At 50.2% G+C, this 16535-nt stretch overlaps 1 protein-coding gene across 3 annotated transcripts in view; it reads right to left on the reverse strand.

The window, feature by feature from the left end:
- The window catches only part of CLEC16A (C-type lectin domain containing 16A), a 210424-nt gene that overhangs the window by 116091 nt on the left and 77798 nt on the right, over positions 1-16535 (reverse strand). For all 3 annotated transcript variants that reach the window (XM_060120550.1, XM_060120549.1, XM_060120551.1), the window contains exons 13-16: positions 7279-7401; positions 3697-3806; positions 2874-2918; positions 206-256 (exon numbers count right to left, since the gene is read on the reverse strand). In XM_060120550.1, the coding sequence (XP_059976533.1) occupies positions 206-256; positions 2874-2918; positions 3697-3806; positions 7279-7401 (329 nt within the window). The remainder of the gene's footprint in view (positions 1-205; positions 257-2873; positions 2919-3696; positions 3807-7278; positions 7402-16535) is intronic.

Below are 16535 nucleotides of genomic sequence, written 5' to 3' on the forward strand. Positions count from 1 at the left end.
TCTGAACCATCTTATGACTCAGCCCAACTTAGGGGGAGTGAATGTCATCTGAAATTTCACTGTGGGGATCAAAAGGCACTGTTTTCAATGCACTACCCCACCAGTCTCTGCCATTAGGATGGAAAGCTCGGAATGAGACGAGATCTCCCCTGCTTCGGCAGGACAAGCTTTGCATACCCACAAGCGCGTCTGGCCCCTCACTCACCGTCATACTCCTGTACTCATCTTCAAACATGTCCAAAAAGATTTCTTCTCCCTAAAAAGAAAGGAAGGAAAGAGAAGATTATGCACATTTTTTCCCCATAAACAACAAAGTATTATAAACTCCAGCTCGAGGCTTTTGGGGCCATCTGTTTCTTATTAGAGAGTTCTGGTAAATCACCAGGAAGTGAAATACACACGTGAATAAGAACACACACACACCCAAATGAAAGCCCAAATATCAAATTGCACCTCAATGCTTTTCTCCTTTTTTTCAAGCATGTGTAGTTAGATTTCTAGTGTCAAGGCAGTTAATTAAAAACAACAAAAATAACTTCATATATAATTAAAATATAAAAAGGGTTTATGTTTCAAGTATTTAACATCATCTGCTTGCTGAGAATGGTTGGAGAAAATAAGAATCTCGGTTAAGTTGTCATGTTAAAGCTATGAGGCTCCACACCTCTGAAAGGAAGAGTATGATTAAATATGCTTAACTCTAAAATTATACGGCTTGTTCCATTTGTTTTTGAGGCGCGCCTTTGGGGTTTTGGAGTTCCTACAGCCCTGATGACTCTGCCCCAGAGGTCCCTCCCAGAACAGGGTGGCGGGGAGGAATTGGCTGTGAGACACACAGACCAGGGGCCAATCTCAGCCGTACCTCTTGGAGCCTCTCTTTGTTTCACTGCAAGACTGGGATGAGAGCCCACGTCTGTGCAATAGGAAGACAAAATGAGTTGATGCACTCGGTCATTATGACCACCCTGGATAGGCCCGCAGCGGGGGAGGCAGGGGAGACTTGGCTGAGCGCATCAGGGCTGTTAGAGCTGGCCTGTCTCCTAAGCACCCTCCCCGCCCACCCCCCCACACACATAGTTGGGGGTGGGAAAAGCAATAGGTCCTTTATATGTTTTTCCAGTGATCAGAACCACAGGTAAACTTGAAAGTTCTTGTGTGGTGTGAGAACCATGCAATAACCACAGAAATAGCAACCCTTGAGAATATCCATAAGCTTGTGAGATACTGTACTTAGGGTGCAAACCTTTTAGGATACGAGAGAAAAATCTGAGTTGGGAGAAGGGAGCTGCAATTCAAATACAGTTCTCCTTTTGTCAGTGAGAAAGAAAAATCCTCTGGGAAGATGCCTACCTATATGTCTTCCTGTTTTTGCAATCCAGAAGCTTTCTGGGGCCATGGTGGGGGTGGGGGGCAGGGGAATACACTAAGAGCAGTTATACTGGAAAGAGCTTCGAAGATGACTCTGCTGAGGACTCCTATCCTCACTTCAAGGCCAAGTGTGGTTTGGGCCGGTCTAAGGGGAGACTGGGATTTCTGCCCCGGTGTGTGGGGCCCACAGTGGTGCCACCCTTGTCTGGGCATGTCCACTGTGTTGCAGCTGCTTGGCGTCATCTGATCCCGGCAAGGTACACTTCCAGATTACATGACCTGGTTTTATCTCAACGAACACTGACAATAATGGGCAGTGTCTTAAAAAGCTTCTTACAAAGAAAAAGATTCCCGTTCATATGTGTATCTAGTTCACACAGTTTAAGGAGAGTACAAACAATGAATAACAGCGCAAGTGAACAAGAAAAGGATGGGGCCGACGCCTTTCCTCCTCCAGGGAGGATCTCTTCATCAGCCAGAGTACAAGGGGAAACCACCACTCACTGGATCTGGAGAGATCTGATGTGGAGGCCAAAAAGTCAGAAACTACTAAGACTGCTTGGCATATGGATTAATCCACTGTTGCTGACAAATGATGAGCCTTGCCTAAGGCTATATTATGCCTTAAGAAAAGAGGTAAACAAAACCATCACAATGCAGTATCTTAAAACGAATCATCTGGAAGCTGAAGACAGATCTACAAGTTTTCCAAATACTGAAAGTTATGGTGGTCCTTTACCAGCTGTCACTAAATTCATGATAAGTGTTTAGAGCCTGTATGTGCACACAGGCACACTTCATTTTATTGCACTTTGCTTTACTGCTTCACAGATACTGAGTTTTTTTTACAAATTGAAAGTTCATGGCAACCCTGTGCTGTCAGATGATAGCATGTTTTAGCAATAAAGTATTTTTAATTAAGGTATGTACTTTTTTTTAGACACCATGCTATCACACACTTAGCAGAGCACAGTACAGTGTAAGCATAACTTTGATTAGCGCTGGGAAACCAAAACGTTTGCGTGACTCTCTTTATTGTGACATTTGCTCTATTGTGGTGATCTGGAACCAAACCCACAGTATCTCTGAGGTCTGCGTGTACATGTATATAAATAATACACATGCATATAATTTATAAACTCATATGTAATTCAGTAATTTTACATGTATAAGCATATGTAATTCATGAACACATAAGTTCATATGTATTATTTAGTCATATGAGTATCTGTATATAATTCATCATTTACATGTAAATTCATCAATAAACAAATTCCTATATAATTGATAAATAAACAGTCCCATACTAGGGGGGAGTCCTCAAAAGCTGTACTGATACAACAGCATGGACAGAAAAGTGCAGAGACCACTGCTCCGGAGAGGATGAAATTGAACATTTTTACTCAGGACCCATAGGGTGTAAGAAATAACTGAAGACACTACAGTCTGGTTTATACGACACACACACACACACACTGCTGTACCCCTGAGTTCCGGCAGTTTACCTTATAGAAATGCCGCACCAGGTGGACACTTTCTTCTCGGGCTCCCTGTTAAAAGAGAGGGAGGGTGAGGGGGCAGGTCTCACCGAGGCGAGTGAGTGGGGTAAATCACAAATTCTAAAGTCTGAGTCTATATAAGACAGATGCTGGGCTAATAATCTTAATCTATATAGTGGTTCTTCGTAAGGGGGTGGGAGAGAAGGAGCTCAAAATAAAAATGGGCAAAGGACAGACGATTCAATGTGATGACATGGAAAGTTGTTGATACACAGTTCCATGAGAGAAATGGGTTCTACAATATGGCCTTGATGACTCTGTTTTTATAAAAAGAAAAATTCACTTGTAAACGTGTGTGTGAGTGTGTATGGTATCTGGAAAGACACACACCGAAGTGTCAACTATCATTACCTTTTACCTCTCTGTAGTTTCTAAACTTTCTAAAATAAACATGGAAAATAAGAGGGAAGACAATGAAAGCTATTTAAAACAATGAATGAACATAGTAGCACGATAAACCATAAATAAATAAATGTGTATCTGTACACGTATAAAACTTTCATAATATAAAAAGAAAAAAATCCCAGAGACAAATACAGAGCCAAATACAAGAGAACTACTAAAACTCACTATTAAGTGGGCTTCTCGGGCCCATCTCAGTGGAAGGGCAGGTCTGTGGGAGCAAGTGGGTAGAGGGGGCGGCAGGGGTCTGGGGCCCAGCTTCCTCCCAGTGGTGCTGCGGACCAGGCTGCGGTCTGGATGCAGCAGCTTCCCTCGACCTCCTCCTACCCTCCCCCGGGGCACGGGCGCAGGAGGAAGGGGGCCTCACCTCCAGGCAGGCCAGGTGTACGTCCTTTATGATACAGCCCGTGCTGGTCACGACTTGCTGCTTTAGGAGCAGGCAGCTCAGCTCCAGCGTCGCCAGCCGGATCTTGCCATCTGCAGAGCACACTGGGGTCAGCCGCGCGTACCCCGGGCTGCACGCCCTCACAGGCAGTCTCTTGCCTTCCTGACTTGGAGGTCAGCTGACAGGTCCCCCAACATCCAGCGGGGGTACAGAGGGAACCCCCATGTGCCAACCTCCTTCCCAATCAATTACAATTGAATGTTCTCATCAAAACCGCCTGTACCAAATGCTACCCAAAGTCCCCTTATGGTGGGAGGGGAGGCAGGAAAAATGCGTAACTACTTATTATTGAAGGCCTAGAAAGTGGCCATCTGCGGTCACCTTGCTTGTCCAGCATTCCTTCCCTTTCTTCAGGGACGAGCACCCCTAGTTTCCCTTGGAGAGCCACCAGCCCTGCTCTCGGTCATGTGATTTGGGTGGAACTGGTCCTGCTTCCCCTGTCCCAGGGGTGGGCACATCCCCCAGGCTGGTCAGGGCCATCCAGCCCCCTGGTCACAGTGACTGGGTAGGGGGCGAGCAAGGGAGCCAGTCACAGCCAGTAAGGCTCAGTTCCACAACTTGCTGGAATCACCGGGCTCGAGACCCTCTCCTCGTGCTGGGCTGTGGAGAGGACAGGGACAGCGGTGGGGCCCTGATGGCCCGAGCACTATAGTCCGCAGTGGCCACCTCACCAGCGTGTTCTACAAACTGAGCGCTGAGTCCTCCCTTCCACCAGGCTGCCCAGCGTCTCTGCTACAGCAAGTCTAGAGCCCGACAGAGACTTGGACAGAGACAGGTGGCGGGAGCTGCAGGCAGTCATCTGGCCGAGGCAGAAGGCCACAGAGCCCAAAGACGGGCTTGAAAACACTGTTTGAGCCCCGGATTCAGCTGTGCCTCAAGCCAGCACCCAACAGGCTTGAAGTCACACAAGCCAACAGTCTTGTTTGTTTGTTTGTATTGTCTCAGCGAGTCTCAGTTGGGTTTCTGTCAACTGCAACCAAGTTCTGACAACAAAGCCTGCTGTCCTGCTGTGAGCCAGGCATGGTCTGGGTGTTTAGAGACGCTCCCTCAAGGAGTCTCTCTAAAACCCCACTGCAATGGGTGCTCTAAAGGCTGAGGTTTAGAAAAGTGAAGTGGCTTGTCCCAAGCCTCACCCTGGGCTGTGGCGCATTCCAGGTGCCCCGAATGCCAAAACCCACATCTGGCATCGTCCCTAGAAAGCACCCGTGACCGCCTGACTGAAGGGCATTCTGCTCTTAGCAAACTCCCCCTGAGTCTTTAATCTCATTTCTGGGGAAAGGCCTCCACGTGGAAGGAGGGGCCAGGAGAGGGGGTTGTTTCTAGGCCACATCTCCGAGGTCTTGGAAACAACAGGGACCAGGATGGACCACTGGGGAAAAACTCAAGACAGACACACCGCTGCACACCTCCCTGGTTGGCCTTTAATGCTGCGCACGTGTGTGTGTGCGTGCGTGTGTGTTAGGGGTGGGGGTGGGGGTAGGGCGGCAAACAGGTGAGCAGAGGGAATCTGTTTGCCCAAAGATGAACTGGTTACATACGAGCAAAACCAGGCCTTCCTATGCACGACACAACCCCAGGGGCCACCCGGGCAGAGGTTGGTTAGTCTCAGCTCGGCCGTTCTGCCCGGCCCAGCCCCACCACCACTTCTGCACCGCGGCCCAGGCCTGGCAGCGCTCACCCGTCCTCCTCCAAGCTGAGGAGTTCTCTGGAGCACAGTCTCACTCCCGCCTGCCCCTCGGCGGAGCCGAGCCGCGCTGTGGGCCAGGTCAGAAACGCCCCTCCTGCTGCCTCCAGGCAAGCAGATGGTGATTTTCCACCAAGACCCTTCTTCCTTTGCAAGTTCCTGCCAAGTTGCTTACTATTCCTCCTGCTGGCCCATCTCTCCAGGGGAACAGGGGGAGCAGCAAACTCCTGAGGCCTCATCGAAACTTCGAGATTGTCCCTCTGAGCTGCCCCAAGCTCTTCTCTTCAGAAATACACCATCCTCAGGGGGCCTGCTGATCCTCCCCACCGTGGACGCTCCTCCCCAGCACCCAGGCCATGCTCCACCTTCCCCATCACCGAGGCACGGTCCGGGGCCACCCTCCTCAGGAACATGCTCCGCCTCCCCCAACTAGACCTCCCGTGGAAACTGACTCCACCGAGCGCCCCTTGGTCCTGAGCCACCCACATCTTTCTTGCCACCCCGGACACCCTCCTCCTGGCCCTCCCCCTTCCACGTGGGGCCTGGCCCAGGCTCTGGAGCTGGCTCCCCTTCTATATCACCTCCAGAGACCGGCAGTGGCCCAGAGCTCAGTCCTAGACACACCTCTCTCCTCTCCTGTGACTTTAAAAACCATCTGTGAGCCCCACAGTGTTAGTTCTGGCCCTGACACCACACTGAGGTCTAGATTCCACAGACCCCCAGCCATGGCTCCTGGAGGACAGGATCCACGTCTGTCCCCTACTTCCTGTACCCTCATCCATTGCTTTCAGAGGCTGGCAGGCAGGAGGCACTCAATAAACATTTGTTGAGTTTACTGATACCCTTTAGGCCCTGGACCCGGTTCTCCAAGCCCCTGCACTCACTCCGCAGCAGTCACACTGTGCTTCTGGCCACCCCCCCCCCCACCTTTGATTCTGAGGTCCTTATCTGCAGTCATAACCCTGGACCCCTGCCCTTCTCCTGAGCCTGACTGGGGCCCGCCCCCTGGACTGCTCCTGATCACTAAGCCCAGCGGTTCTCTCTCCACCAGGCTGCATCTCCGTCCGGCCCTTCCCTGCGCACTCACTCACGCCCCGATGGCCTCTCTCCCTGCCTTGCAATTAGGGCTTCTCAGCCTCAGCACCATTGACACTTGGGGCCAGATAATCCTTTGCTGTGGGGGCCTGTCCTGTGCACTGTAGGATGTTTAACAGCATCCTGGCCTCTGCTTACCAGATGCCAGTAGCAACCCCTCCCCAAGTTGTGACAACCAAAAATGTCTCTGGACATTGCCAGATGTCCCCTGGGGACAAAGCTGCCCCCAGTTGAGACCACTGTGCTAGTTCATTCCACTTGCTCTTTCTAGCCCCTACTGTGGCTGCAGGTCGGTGCTGGCCAAGACCTCAGAACTAGGCTGACACGTGCCAGACACCAGGCATGTCTTGTATTATCAACCTTCCCCCTCACTCATACTGTCAGCCTAGTTCATGCTCAAATGTGGCCCTGGGCCACCCCAAGAGGAGGGTTGCAGACACAGGCAAAACTGACCAAAGCAGGGTTGAGTATGGAAGGAGAAGAAAGAGAGGGTCTGGCACAAACACCATGGGGGAAGGAAAGAGGAGGAGACCCCGAGACGAAGACACAGCTGGACGGGAGGGGTCCGGGTGGCCCAGGACATGGGGGTATGCGGCAGGGGAATGGCTGAGGTCTGCCTGGATTCCCAGCAGGGCCAGATCTAGAAGCCAGGGCTCCTGGTGCCAGTGTGGGGCCTGGTCCCCATAACTCCACCACCCCTGGGAACCGCCTGCACGCCTGGGCACCTGGCTGGGCTGCGTTGTTCATGATCCTGATGAGTCTTTCAGTCAGCAGGTGGTTGTAGGTCGCCTTCTCGGCCGCAGTGGGCACCGGCAGCTGGATCCGCTCGAGTTTCTCAGGATCCATGCCTGGAATGGAGAGAAGGGGCCGGATGTAAGCACAGCTGCCATCCCGAGTGCCCTCCGTGTCCTGAAAGGCCCCTTCGAGCGGGTCTTCCTCAACCTCGGCCGTCCACGGTCTGTCTTCGTGATTCCTGCCATGACCGGGTGCTGCCTGTACTATGACTCACCTCAGAGTTTTCTGTAACTGGAACTTAAGTAAATATATTAAAACATATATTTTCTTTTCTTTTTTTTGGCCACGCCGCTCAGCTTGTGGGACCTTAGTTCCCCAACCAGGGATTGAACCCAGGCCCTCGGCAGTGAAAGCGCTGAGTCCTAACCACTGGACCACCAGGGAATTCCCTAAAACATACATTTTCTAACACTACTTGCAAATGGGAAATCAGCATGGCTGCAATACCAACAGCAACAAAATTTTTACGTTTCAGCCGAAGACTGTTGACTCACTGTGGCCCGAGGCCTGCTCTGAGTTAGAAAGGGCGATCGGCAGGTACGTGAAAGGTACAGAGGTCACACTAGCCCGACTGTGACATGCTCCTGGGCGCAGTCAGAGGAGCGGGAAGGGGGTGGGAAAAGGAGAAACTCTCGCACTGTGGGCTTTGCTGCCGTTTCGGGGCTGGTCTGCGCACCCCCCGAAGGCACCCCTGTGTGAGACCCATCTCACAGTGGGGGAAACAGACCACACAGAAAGGTAGCTACAGTCGTGCCCACCAATCGCATCTCCAGCTCTTAACACCAAACTGGAGAGCTGGGCCCCCGCGTGGGAAGCACAGAGGCGGCAGCCCCGTGCCGGCTCACAGAAAGGCCCAAGGGCGGATCTGCGGGTCTACGGTTAAGGGGCAGAGGAATCACTTTTCCTCCAGGGAAATCTCACAGCATTTCAAAGACAAAGATGAGACGGGGGTGGGGTGGGAGACAGGGAGGGGGTGGGGGCTTGGGAAAGGAGAGAGGGCGCACTCAGAGTCTAAGTGAACCGAGCATCACTTTTCCTAAAGCAGGACCTGGGGGCCAGGGCGACAGGACGACCCCGCTGGGGTCACTTTGCCAGGCCAGGTGTGGGTCGGGCAGTGCTCCAAATCCCTCTCCTCTCGCCGAGCCCAGCTCTGGAAAACTAGGCTTGCAGAAAAGCTCGCAGAAACAAACATTTCACTTGCTCCACGCCTGGGGAGCTGGAAGGATTGTTTGTGCCTGAAGCACGTCTTTTCCTGTTATTCTACAAAAGGGGGGATGGTGGCACTTCTGGGAACTCTTGAAATACGGCCCCTTGAGTACTAGATGATGCTTCATTTAGAACCCTGACAAAATACTGGAGGATAGCAGTGAGGAGCTGATTGTCTGGATTCTAAGTAGCTCCCACACTCACACGTTGACGTAATAAAGCATAACAATATATCTTGCGCTACTGAATTCCTTCCAACTCCGAACCGGAGGCTAAGTCATGCCAAGGAGATGACACGGGTGGAGGTGGCCCGAGGGCTGGAGGTAAGCAGGTCCCCCTCTCACACCGCACCGATGTGGCTTCATCGAAAAATTTGATTGTGATGAAAATTTGATTTGTGGCTTCTGTATCTCGTTTTGATGCTAAATGTCTAACTCTGAAGCATTCTGGTTTATTGAATGGCAAGAAGGACATCAACTGAATCTTTCTAGCATTTGCTTTTTTCCAGAAATGTCAACACCGTGTGAATCTCTCTCTACCCTTTCGTTCTTGGCCCTCTGGGAACTGTCAGTCAGCGGTTCTGGGGAAAACAATGGCTCCCCGGCCTGCCCGGCACATCACCCACTTCCATGACCCCCAACCCGTCATCCCACTTCAACGAAGATGGAGCCAGCTTTTGGCTACCCCGGGAACGCAGCGGCAGCCGTTAGGGCCTGGGAGGCAGACTCAGACCAGCCCTTGAATTTCCATGGCGAGTTCCCTTTTTTGTCTCTTGCCTATTATTGCCCTGACTCCCTTAGAATTTGTCAAAAATGAGGAAATCTGTGGTAAAATCTTCTCTCAACAGGAAGAAAAACCTGCCAAGGTTATCCTGACCTTCCTCGGCTGGCAGCCCCATCCTCTGTGAAGTGGGGGAACCAGGGGGACTGAAAAACCTCAAGACTTCACAGGACCAGATTCCAATGCAACCTCTTCCTTTAGTGAGGAAATTAAGGCCCAGAGATGTTAAGTCACGTCCCCAAGGTCACAGACCACATTAGAGGCACAGTTAGAACTAGGTTGATTCCGGAAATGGACAGGATCCAGCTGGGGAGGGGGTGGCACCCCCTGTGTGGTGAGCTGACCACAGCAACAGTTTGAGAGGGGGCCTGCCCTCTGGTCTGACAAAAGCTACTGCCGCCCTGCAAGGCCTCCTCGCGCCCTTGGGCTCGTTCTCTCCCAGGGTTCTTGCTGCACTGTGGCCGCGATGGAAGGGGAAAGGGCCAGGTGCCAGGTGCTGGAGGAATTTTGTTTTGATACTTACCTCTTGGACTCTCAGCCTCCTTACATGTTCAATGGGAATAATTACAGAAACTGCCCGTCCCAGGGCTGCTGTCAGGACGCAGTAAGAAGCAGCACTCGGTCACGTACGATAGTTACCTGTCGTTACCTTGCACTGTTGGGAATTTTTACTTTGAACGTGGCTTAATGTAGTTCTATATCAGCTGTGTTATAAGAGGAAAGAAAGAATGAAAGAACAAAAGGACAGAAAGCAAAACAAGCTAACCAAAGCTAACATCAAGCTATTCTAGAAGGCCCAAAGAAGGCACGCTGAACTGTGTGTGGGGAGCGCAGGGGACGAGCAGATAGGTTGGATTCTGAAGGATGAGCTACTCAGGGACGACCAGGACTTGCCAGGCCAAGGGGCAGGGCAGGGAGTATGGCAGAGCTCGGGGAGAGTGGGGTCGGGGCTTTGGGTGGAAGTGATGAGGCAGAAGCTAGGGGAGGGACAGACATGGCTTGGATGCCAGGACCCCTGGAGGGCAGCTAGCAGGTGACATGACCTGGTTGTCATGGCCAACTCTAGAGCAGCCTCCATCCCCCTGGCCACTCAAGGTGATCTCCCCGCTTCCAGCACTTTCCCAAAACAGACTCCATGTTGCAACACATCCTATGTGCAGTAGATTTTACCACCAGCCAAGGGGAGGCAGAGAGCAGGGTCCATTCCACACAACACATGGCAAAACTTTGTAAAGAACCCCTCTGGGCATCTCCGCTCTTTCCCCAAAGTTCCTGCTCGGCCAGGTGCCTCATTCCCTCCCCGTCTCTCTCTTTTTCCTACCACGGTCTCTAAGACATTCTTCTGGGTCCAAACAAAACAGTGGCTGACAGCTGTGAATGAACAAGGTCAGTGTGACAATATGACAATGATATGCATGTGAAAGGGAAATGGCACATGTACAGGTGGACGGATGGACAGGCAGACAGACAGACATAGACAGAGAGACAGACAGAGAGACAGACAGACAGACAGACACACACACACACACACACACACACACACACACACACACACACACACACACAGGTTTCCAGTTACTGAGAAGCAGGTTTTGTTGCAAACCCGATCGAGTTCCTTCGCCAGCCATTTCCCTCTGACTGAAATAAACACTGTACATGATATACTGTCCTATTTGCTTCAACCCCCTAAGTGCCGAGTGACGAATTCCAGAGAAACCCAGATGCACTTCACATGGCCTGGGAAGCCGCGCTCGCACGTCCAGATTCCAGCAGACCCCACGCTTCCTCATTTCCTCCCCACCAGGGTCAGATCCCGCTCTACCCTGGTGAGTCAGAACGGGTCGCCCTTGTCATCACTCCCACCCTACAAGCACCGGCCTGGGACTGGCGGGGCCCAAACTCCCAACTAACTAATTCAAAGAATCCCAAATAGAAGGGAAGGGTGTGGCTCCGTGATGTCAGTAACCAGCTCCTAAGCTTCCCCTCTGGGTTCTAGATTCTTCCTCCTTAGTGGAAACCCCCATTCAAGACAAGGGTAGAACAGACCCAGACCAAAGCTACATAAAAAGTAGACAGACAAACCTGCATAAAGAGACCACAATAGTGCCAGGTAAAAATAATGGTCAAAAATTTTTTTTCTTGGACTTCCCTGGTGGTGCAGTGGTTAAGAATCCTCCTGCCAATGCAGGGGACATGGGTTTGAGCCCTGGTCCGGGAAGATCCCACATGCCGTGGAGCAATTAAGCCTGTGTGCCACAACTACTGAGCCTGCGCTCTAGGGCCTGTGAGCCACAACTACTGAGTCCATGTGCCACAAGAACTGAAGCCCGCGTGCCTAGAGCCCATGCTCCACAACAAGAAGCCCGCACACTGCAGCGAAGAGTGGCCCCCGCTCACCGCAACTAGAGAAAGCCTGCACGCAGCAACGAAGACCCAGTGCAGCCAAAAATAAATAAATTAATTAAAAAAATTTTTTTTCTTTCTTTCGGTCTCCTTGGCTGGAGTCACACAAGCATTGCCAGCTTTGGAAGACTATAGACCAACTATTTCGAAAGCTAACCAGATGTTGGGCCAATTTCCAATGTACTTCCAGTTCTGATTATGTGTCAGTCGAGATCCAAAATGATATTTTGCCAACTCTCCGCATGGCAAAAGCCTCCCTTTATCCTGTTACCTTTCAAGCTTTCCCATACCTCTCATCCATGTTCCAGTAACTTCTCAGCAAAACAAAAAAAGCAAAAAGCCCAAGATTCCTCTTGGGTAAACAATGATAAATGGAGGGGGCAGGGAGTAGAAGGGGTAGTGGGTAGAGCAGGGGAACCTTTAGGAAGACAAAGCTGCAAAACTCACCCCCCTTCCCCTTCCCCTGGGCCAGGGCCCTGCAGACTTGACAAAGGAGAGAGGGCTGCATCTGCTATTACAGATATGAACCAGCCTTCATCACAGGGCCTGACTGAATCACAGCGAGAGCCTTCCTCCAACCGGTCAACCCTTTCCACTGTGCGATATTCACTTCGGTGCAGCATCTAATCTATTATGATTTACTGGAAGGCTTGAGCTAACATTTGGTTTTTATTAACATTGCTTTTATGTTAAAATTGTCTTATGATGGAAAATCTATCGGAAAGAGACCATTTCATTAGGGGCCCTGCTTAGAGGGCAAGGATCTGGAAAAGAGAGGCTGAAGGTTAAGTGCAGCTAACTGCCTGCTGCCTAACCAAAACAGCAACCACCCACCCACCCACCGCCACCGCCAGCACCACCACCAAACGGCCCCCACCAAATGCAGACCTGTACTCGCAGGCCAGACTGGAGCATAAACCAAGCGGCAGCTCGCCCTGCTAGGCAGTTTCCCCTGGGGGTACCCCAGGCACCTGGGCCTCAGGGTGCTGAACTTGAACTCTCCAGCTTCCTCTCCAAACCTGCTTCATAGCCCACACTCGCTGGTTCTGGAAATGGCACCACCAGTCACACAGTGGCAGGAGGCAGGGCCCTGGGCATCACACAGACTCCTCCCGTGGTGCCCCCTCCCACCCAAATCAAGCAGAAGTCTCCGCCCCCGGCCCCACTCCTGCCCTTGTCTCCCTGTTTTCGTAAATGGCCACACACAGCTGCCCCAGCGTCCCTTTCACTCACCCCCCACATCCAGTCCATCAGCTCATCCTGGCTGTAGCTCCAAAATGTATCGTAAAACTTTCCAATTTTTCTCCATCTCCGTGGCCAATGCGCCATAATTCATTCTACATTATCCCTGCCTGGACTACTGCAACAGCTTCCTCACAAGCCGCCCAGCTTTCCCCCTTGCAACTCACTCCCCCACCCCCATTAACCTACTTTCCATCCAGCAGCCAGAGTAATCTTCCAAAAATTTCCATCTGACCATGTCACTCTTCTACTTAAAAATCCTTCAGGTGTTTCCCACTGCACCTGGAATAAAACCTAAATTCCTTTTTGCAGCCTTCAAGGCCCTTCACGATCTGGTCTCTGCCCACCTGGTCAGCCTCACCTTGACCTGCTTTCTGCTCCTCAAACCTGTAAGGTCTTTTGCACCTCAGGGCCTTTGCACAGGCTATTCCCTTTACCTGGAGCACTCCTGCCTCAGATCTTTGCAGAGCCGACTCTTTCCCATTCTTCAGGCCTCAGCTCTGATGTCTATTCCTCAGAGAAGCCTTCCCTGACCACCCAAGCTAGTGACCCCGGCACCACCACCCCTGGCTTCCTCCACAATCACAGATCACACCCGTCACGCTGCCTTCTCCTCCACCACTGTCGCCTTGCTCCCTCCGCAGCAGCCACACTCGCCACCAGGAAAATCTGTTTGGTTCACCGCTGTGTTCTCAATATTAACCACAGTGCCTGGCACCTAAGAAGGGCTTCAGAAATATTTGTCAGAAGGGTGAATGAATAAATAAATGAAAAGCATTAGCAGGAAGTGGAAGAAGGAATTAAATTCCCTCGAATACAGAGTCCCACTCTTTTAGGAAGAAAGAGAGGTGGGCTCCCCAGCAGGACCTCGGCAGGGTCGTCTCTCTGGCCACATCATGGACGAAGGAACGTGGTGTGCCAGCCACCACTTCTCCACTCCCCAGCACACGGCGGGACTCCTGGAAGGAAGCCTGCTCAGAAAGCCAGCCCCCCATAAGATGAAGTGTTCACCCACGTGCCCCCTGGCCCTCTGGAGCTGGGCATCCCCACACCCGCCAACAGCACCCTCCCTGCGGAGGCCCCGAGCACCGAGCACCGGCTGCCAGGAAGAGAGCAGCGCGGGGGAGCTGCCACACGGCTGAGAGGCAATCAGTCAGCAAGCTTTGGCTGAGCGCTGACCGGGTGTCAGGCGCCGAGCTGAGTACTGCAGGAGGCCGTTGAGAGCGACGCGGTCTCTGCCTTCAGAGGCCCAGCGGTCCAGAGTAGGAGAGAAAACACGCAGAGCAAAAGCATAAAAAAGTGCCATGGGAACTTCATGGTAATTAAAAGCGTCTGCTTTTCCAAAGGTATTGTTAAGAAAATGAAAAGGCCAGCCACAGACTGGGAGGAAATCTTTGCTAAAGACATCTGATAAAGGACTTGTATATAGAATATTAAGAACTCTCAAAACTCAACAATAAGAAAATGGACAATCCATTAACACGTGGGCAAAGGAAATGAGAAGATGGCAGACTAAGCACTTAAAAAGCTGTTCAACGTCATTAGTCATTAGGGAAATGCAAATTAAAATCACAATAAGACACCACTATATACCCACTAAAATGACTAAAATAAAAAAGGTGGTCGCGCCACCCACTGGTGAGGGTGTCAGAACACCAGAACCCTCGTGCACTGGTGGTGGGATGTAAGAGCATGTGTTCGCTTTGGAAGATAGTTTGGCAGTTTCTTAAGAACAAACACACACACACCTATCCTATGATTCAGTCATCCATTCCTCAGCATTTGTCCAAGAAAAATGGAAATACATGTCCATACAAAGACCTACATACAAGTGTTCACGGCAGCTTTGTTTGTAATGGTCAAAAGCTGGAAACAACCCAAACGTCCGTTCACAGATGAATGGGTAAACAAATTGTGGTACATTCACACATGGAATACTAATCAAACATAAGAAGAAAGGAACCACAGATACACACAGCAACATGGACGAATCTCAAAATAATTATGCAGATTGAAAGAAGCCATACAGAAAAAGAGTATTTATCGCATGATTTTATTTACATAAAAGTCTAGAAAGTGCAAACCAAGCTATAGTGACAGGGAGCAGTTCAGAGTTGCCTAGGGAGAGGGGTGGGAGAAGAGAGGGACGGAGGGGTGACAAAGGGCAGGAGAAAACTTTTGGAGTGATGGATACGTACACTGACTTGACTGTGGTGATAGTTTCATGGGTGTATAAATGTGTCAAAACTTATCAAATTGTACACTTTAAATACGTGCAGTTCACTGTTTATCAATTATACCTTGATAAAACTTTCTTTTTTAAATGCTACAGCTTCCAGCTAAGAAAGGCAAACCATCTAAAACAATGGTCATGAGACACTGGACAAGACAACAGGCAGCATAGGAGGGTGATCCTGAGAGAGAAGAAACTAAGGCAGTGTGCCCAGTGATTGCTCCAGGCCACCGTCTGGAAGGTTTCCAGGCCTCACCACAGACTGAGAAAACCCAAACAAAGCTCACGGTCTCTCTGAGGTGAGAAGGCAGAGTCTGCAGTTCAGAGAGGCCAAGTGGCTGGAACTGACACGAGACAGTAGCAGAGGCGGGGGAGCTGCACAGATCGGCAAGGGGGTTCCTTCTTAGGCCCCCGCTAAGTTCTGCCCTGGGCACACAGGGGAGGAAAGGGAAAGGCCTGGTGGGAGGAGGCAGGTGGAACAACCCCAGGAGCTCACACGGGGCTGGGAAGCGGCCAGCATGGAAGGACTACCTAATCATGGCTCATCGAGTAGAGCCCTTGGAAGGGGACGGCCTCTGGACTGGGGTCAAGTGAGCCAGAGACTAAAGGCTGTTCTGGACTAGCACCAAACAAAGCTTAAAAGCCAGCGTCTAAGAAGACCTAAACGACTCCTAGTAACTTCACCTTGTCCCAGGACAAAGCCCAAAAATCTTGAAAGGAAGCAAGAATTCAGCATCCAACAACAAAAAATTCATAGTAACTGTCAACCAATCAAAAAATATCAGGCATGCCAAAAAAAAAAAAAAAAGGGAAAATATAACAAACATAACCTAAAATCAAACCAGAAGAAAAATCAATAATAGAAATACGGCTAGAAATTACACAGATGATAGAATAGACAAAAAGAAATCAGAAGGGAAATTACAAAATATTTTAAACTGAATAAAAATTAAACAACATATATCAAAATTTACTGCAGGCAGCTAAAGCAGTGCTTAGAGGAAAATGTACAGCATTAAACTCATATTTTATAAAAGAAGAGAAGTTTAAAAATCAGTGACTGGTATGGAGAGGGTATGACTGAAAAGGAATAGCATGCGGGAATTTTTTGGTTGATAGAGCTACAACGTAACACCTGATTAGAGTAGTGTTCACACAAATCCATAAATATGCTAAAATTAATGCAACTACACACAAAATGAGTCAATTTTATTGTATGTTAATTTTTAAAAGTAAAATAAAATAAACTGAGTAGCATAAAAAAATCAATGATTTAAGCTTCCATCTTAAGAAACTACAAAAAGAAGAGTAAATTAAAATTGA

Source organism: Mesoplodon densirostris, chromosome 16 (assembly GCF_025265405.1).
Source record: "Mesoplodon densirostris isolate mMesDen1 chromosome 16, mMesDen1 primary haplotype, whole genome shotgun sequence".
NCBI lineage: Eukaryota > Metazoa > Chordata > Mammalia > Artiodactyla > Ziphiidae > Mesoplodon > Mesoplodon densirostris.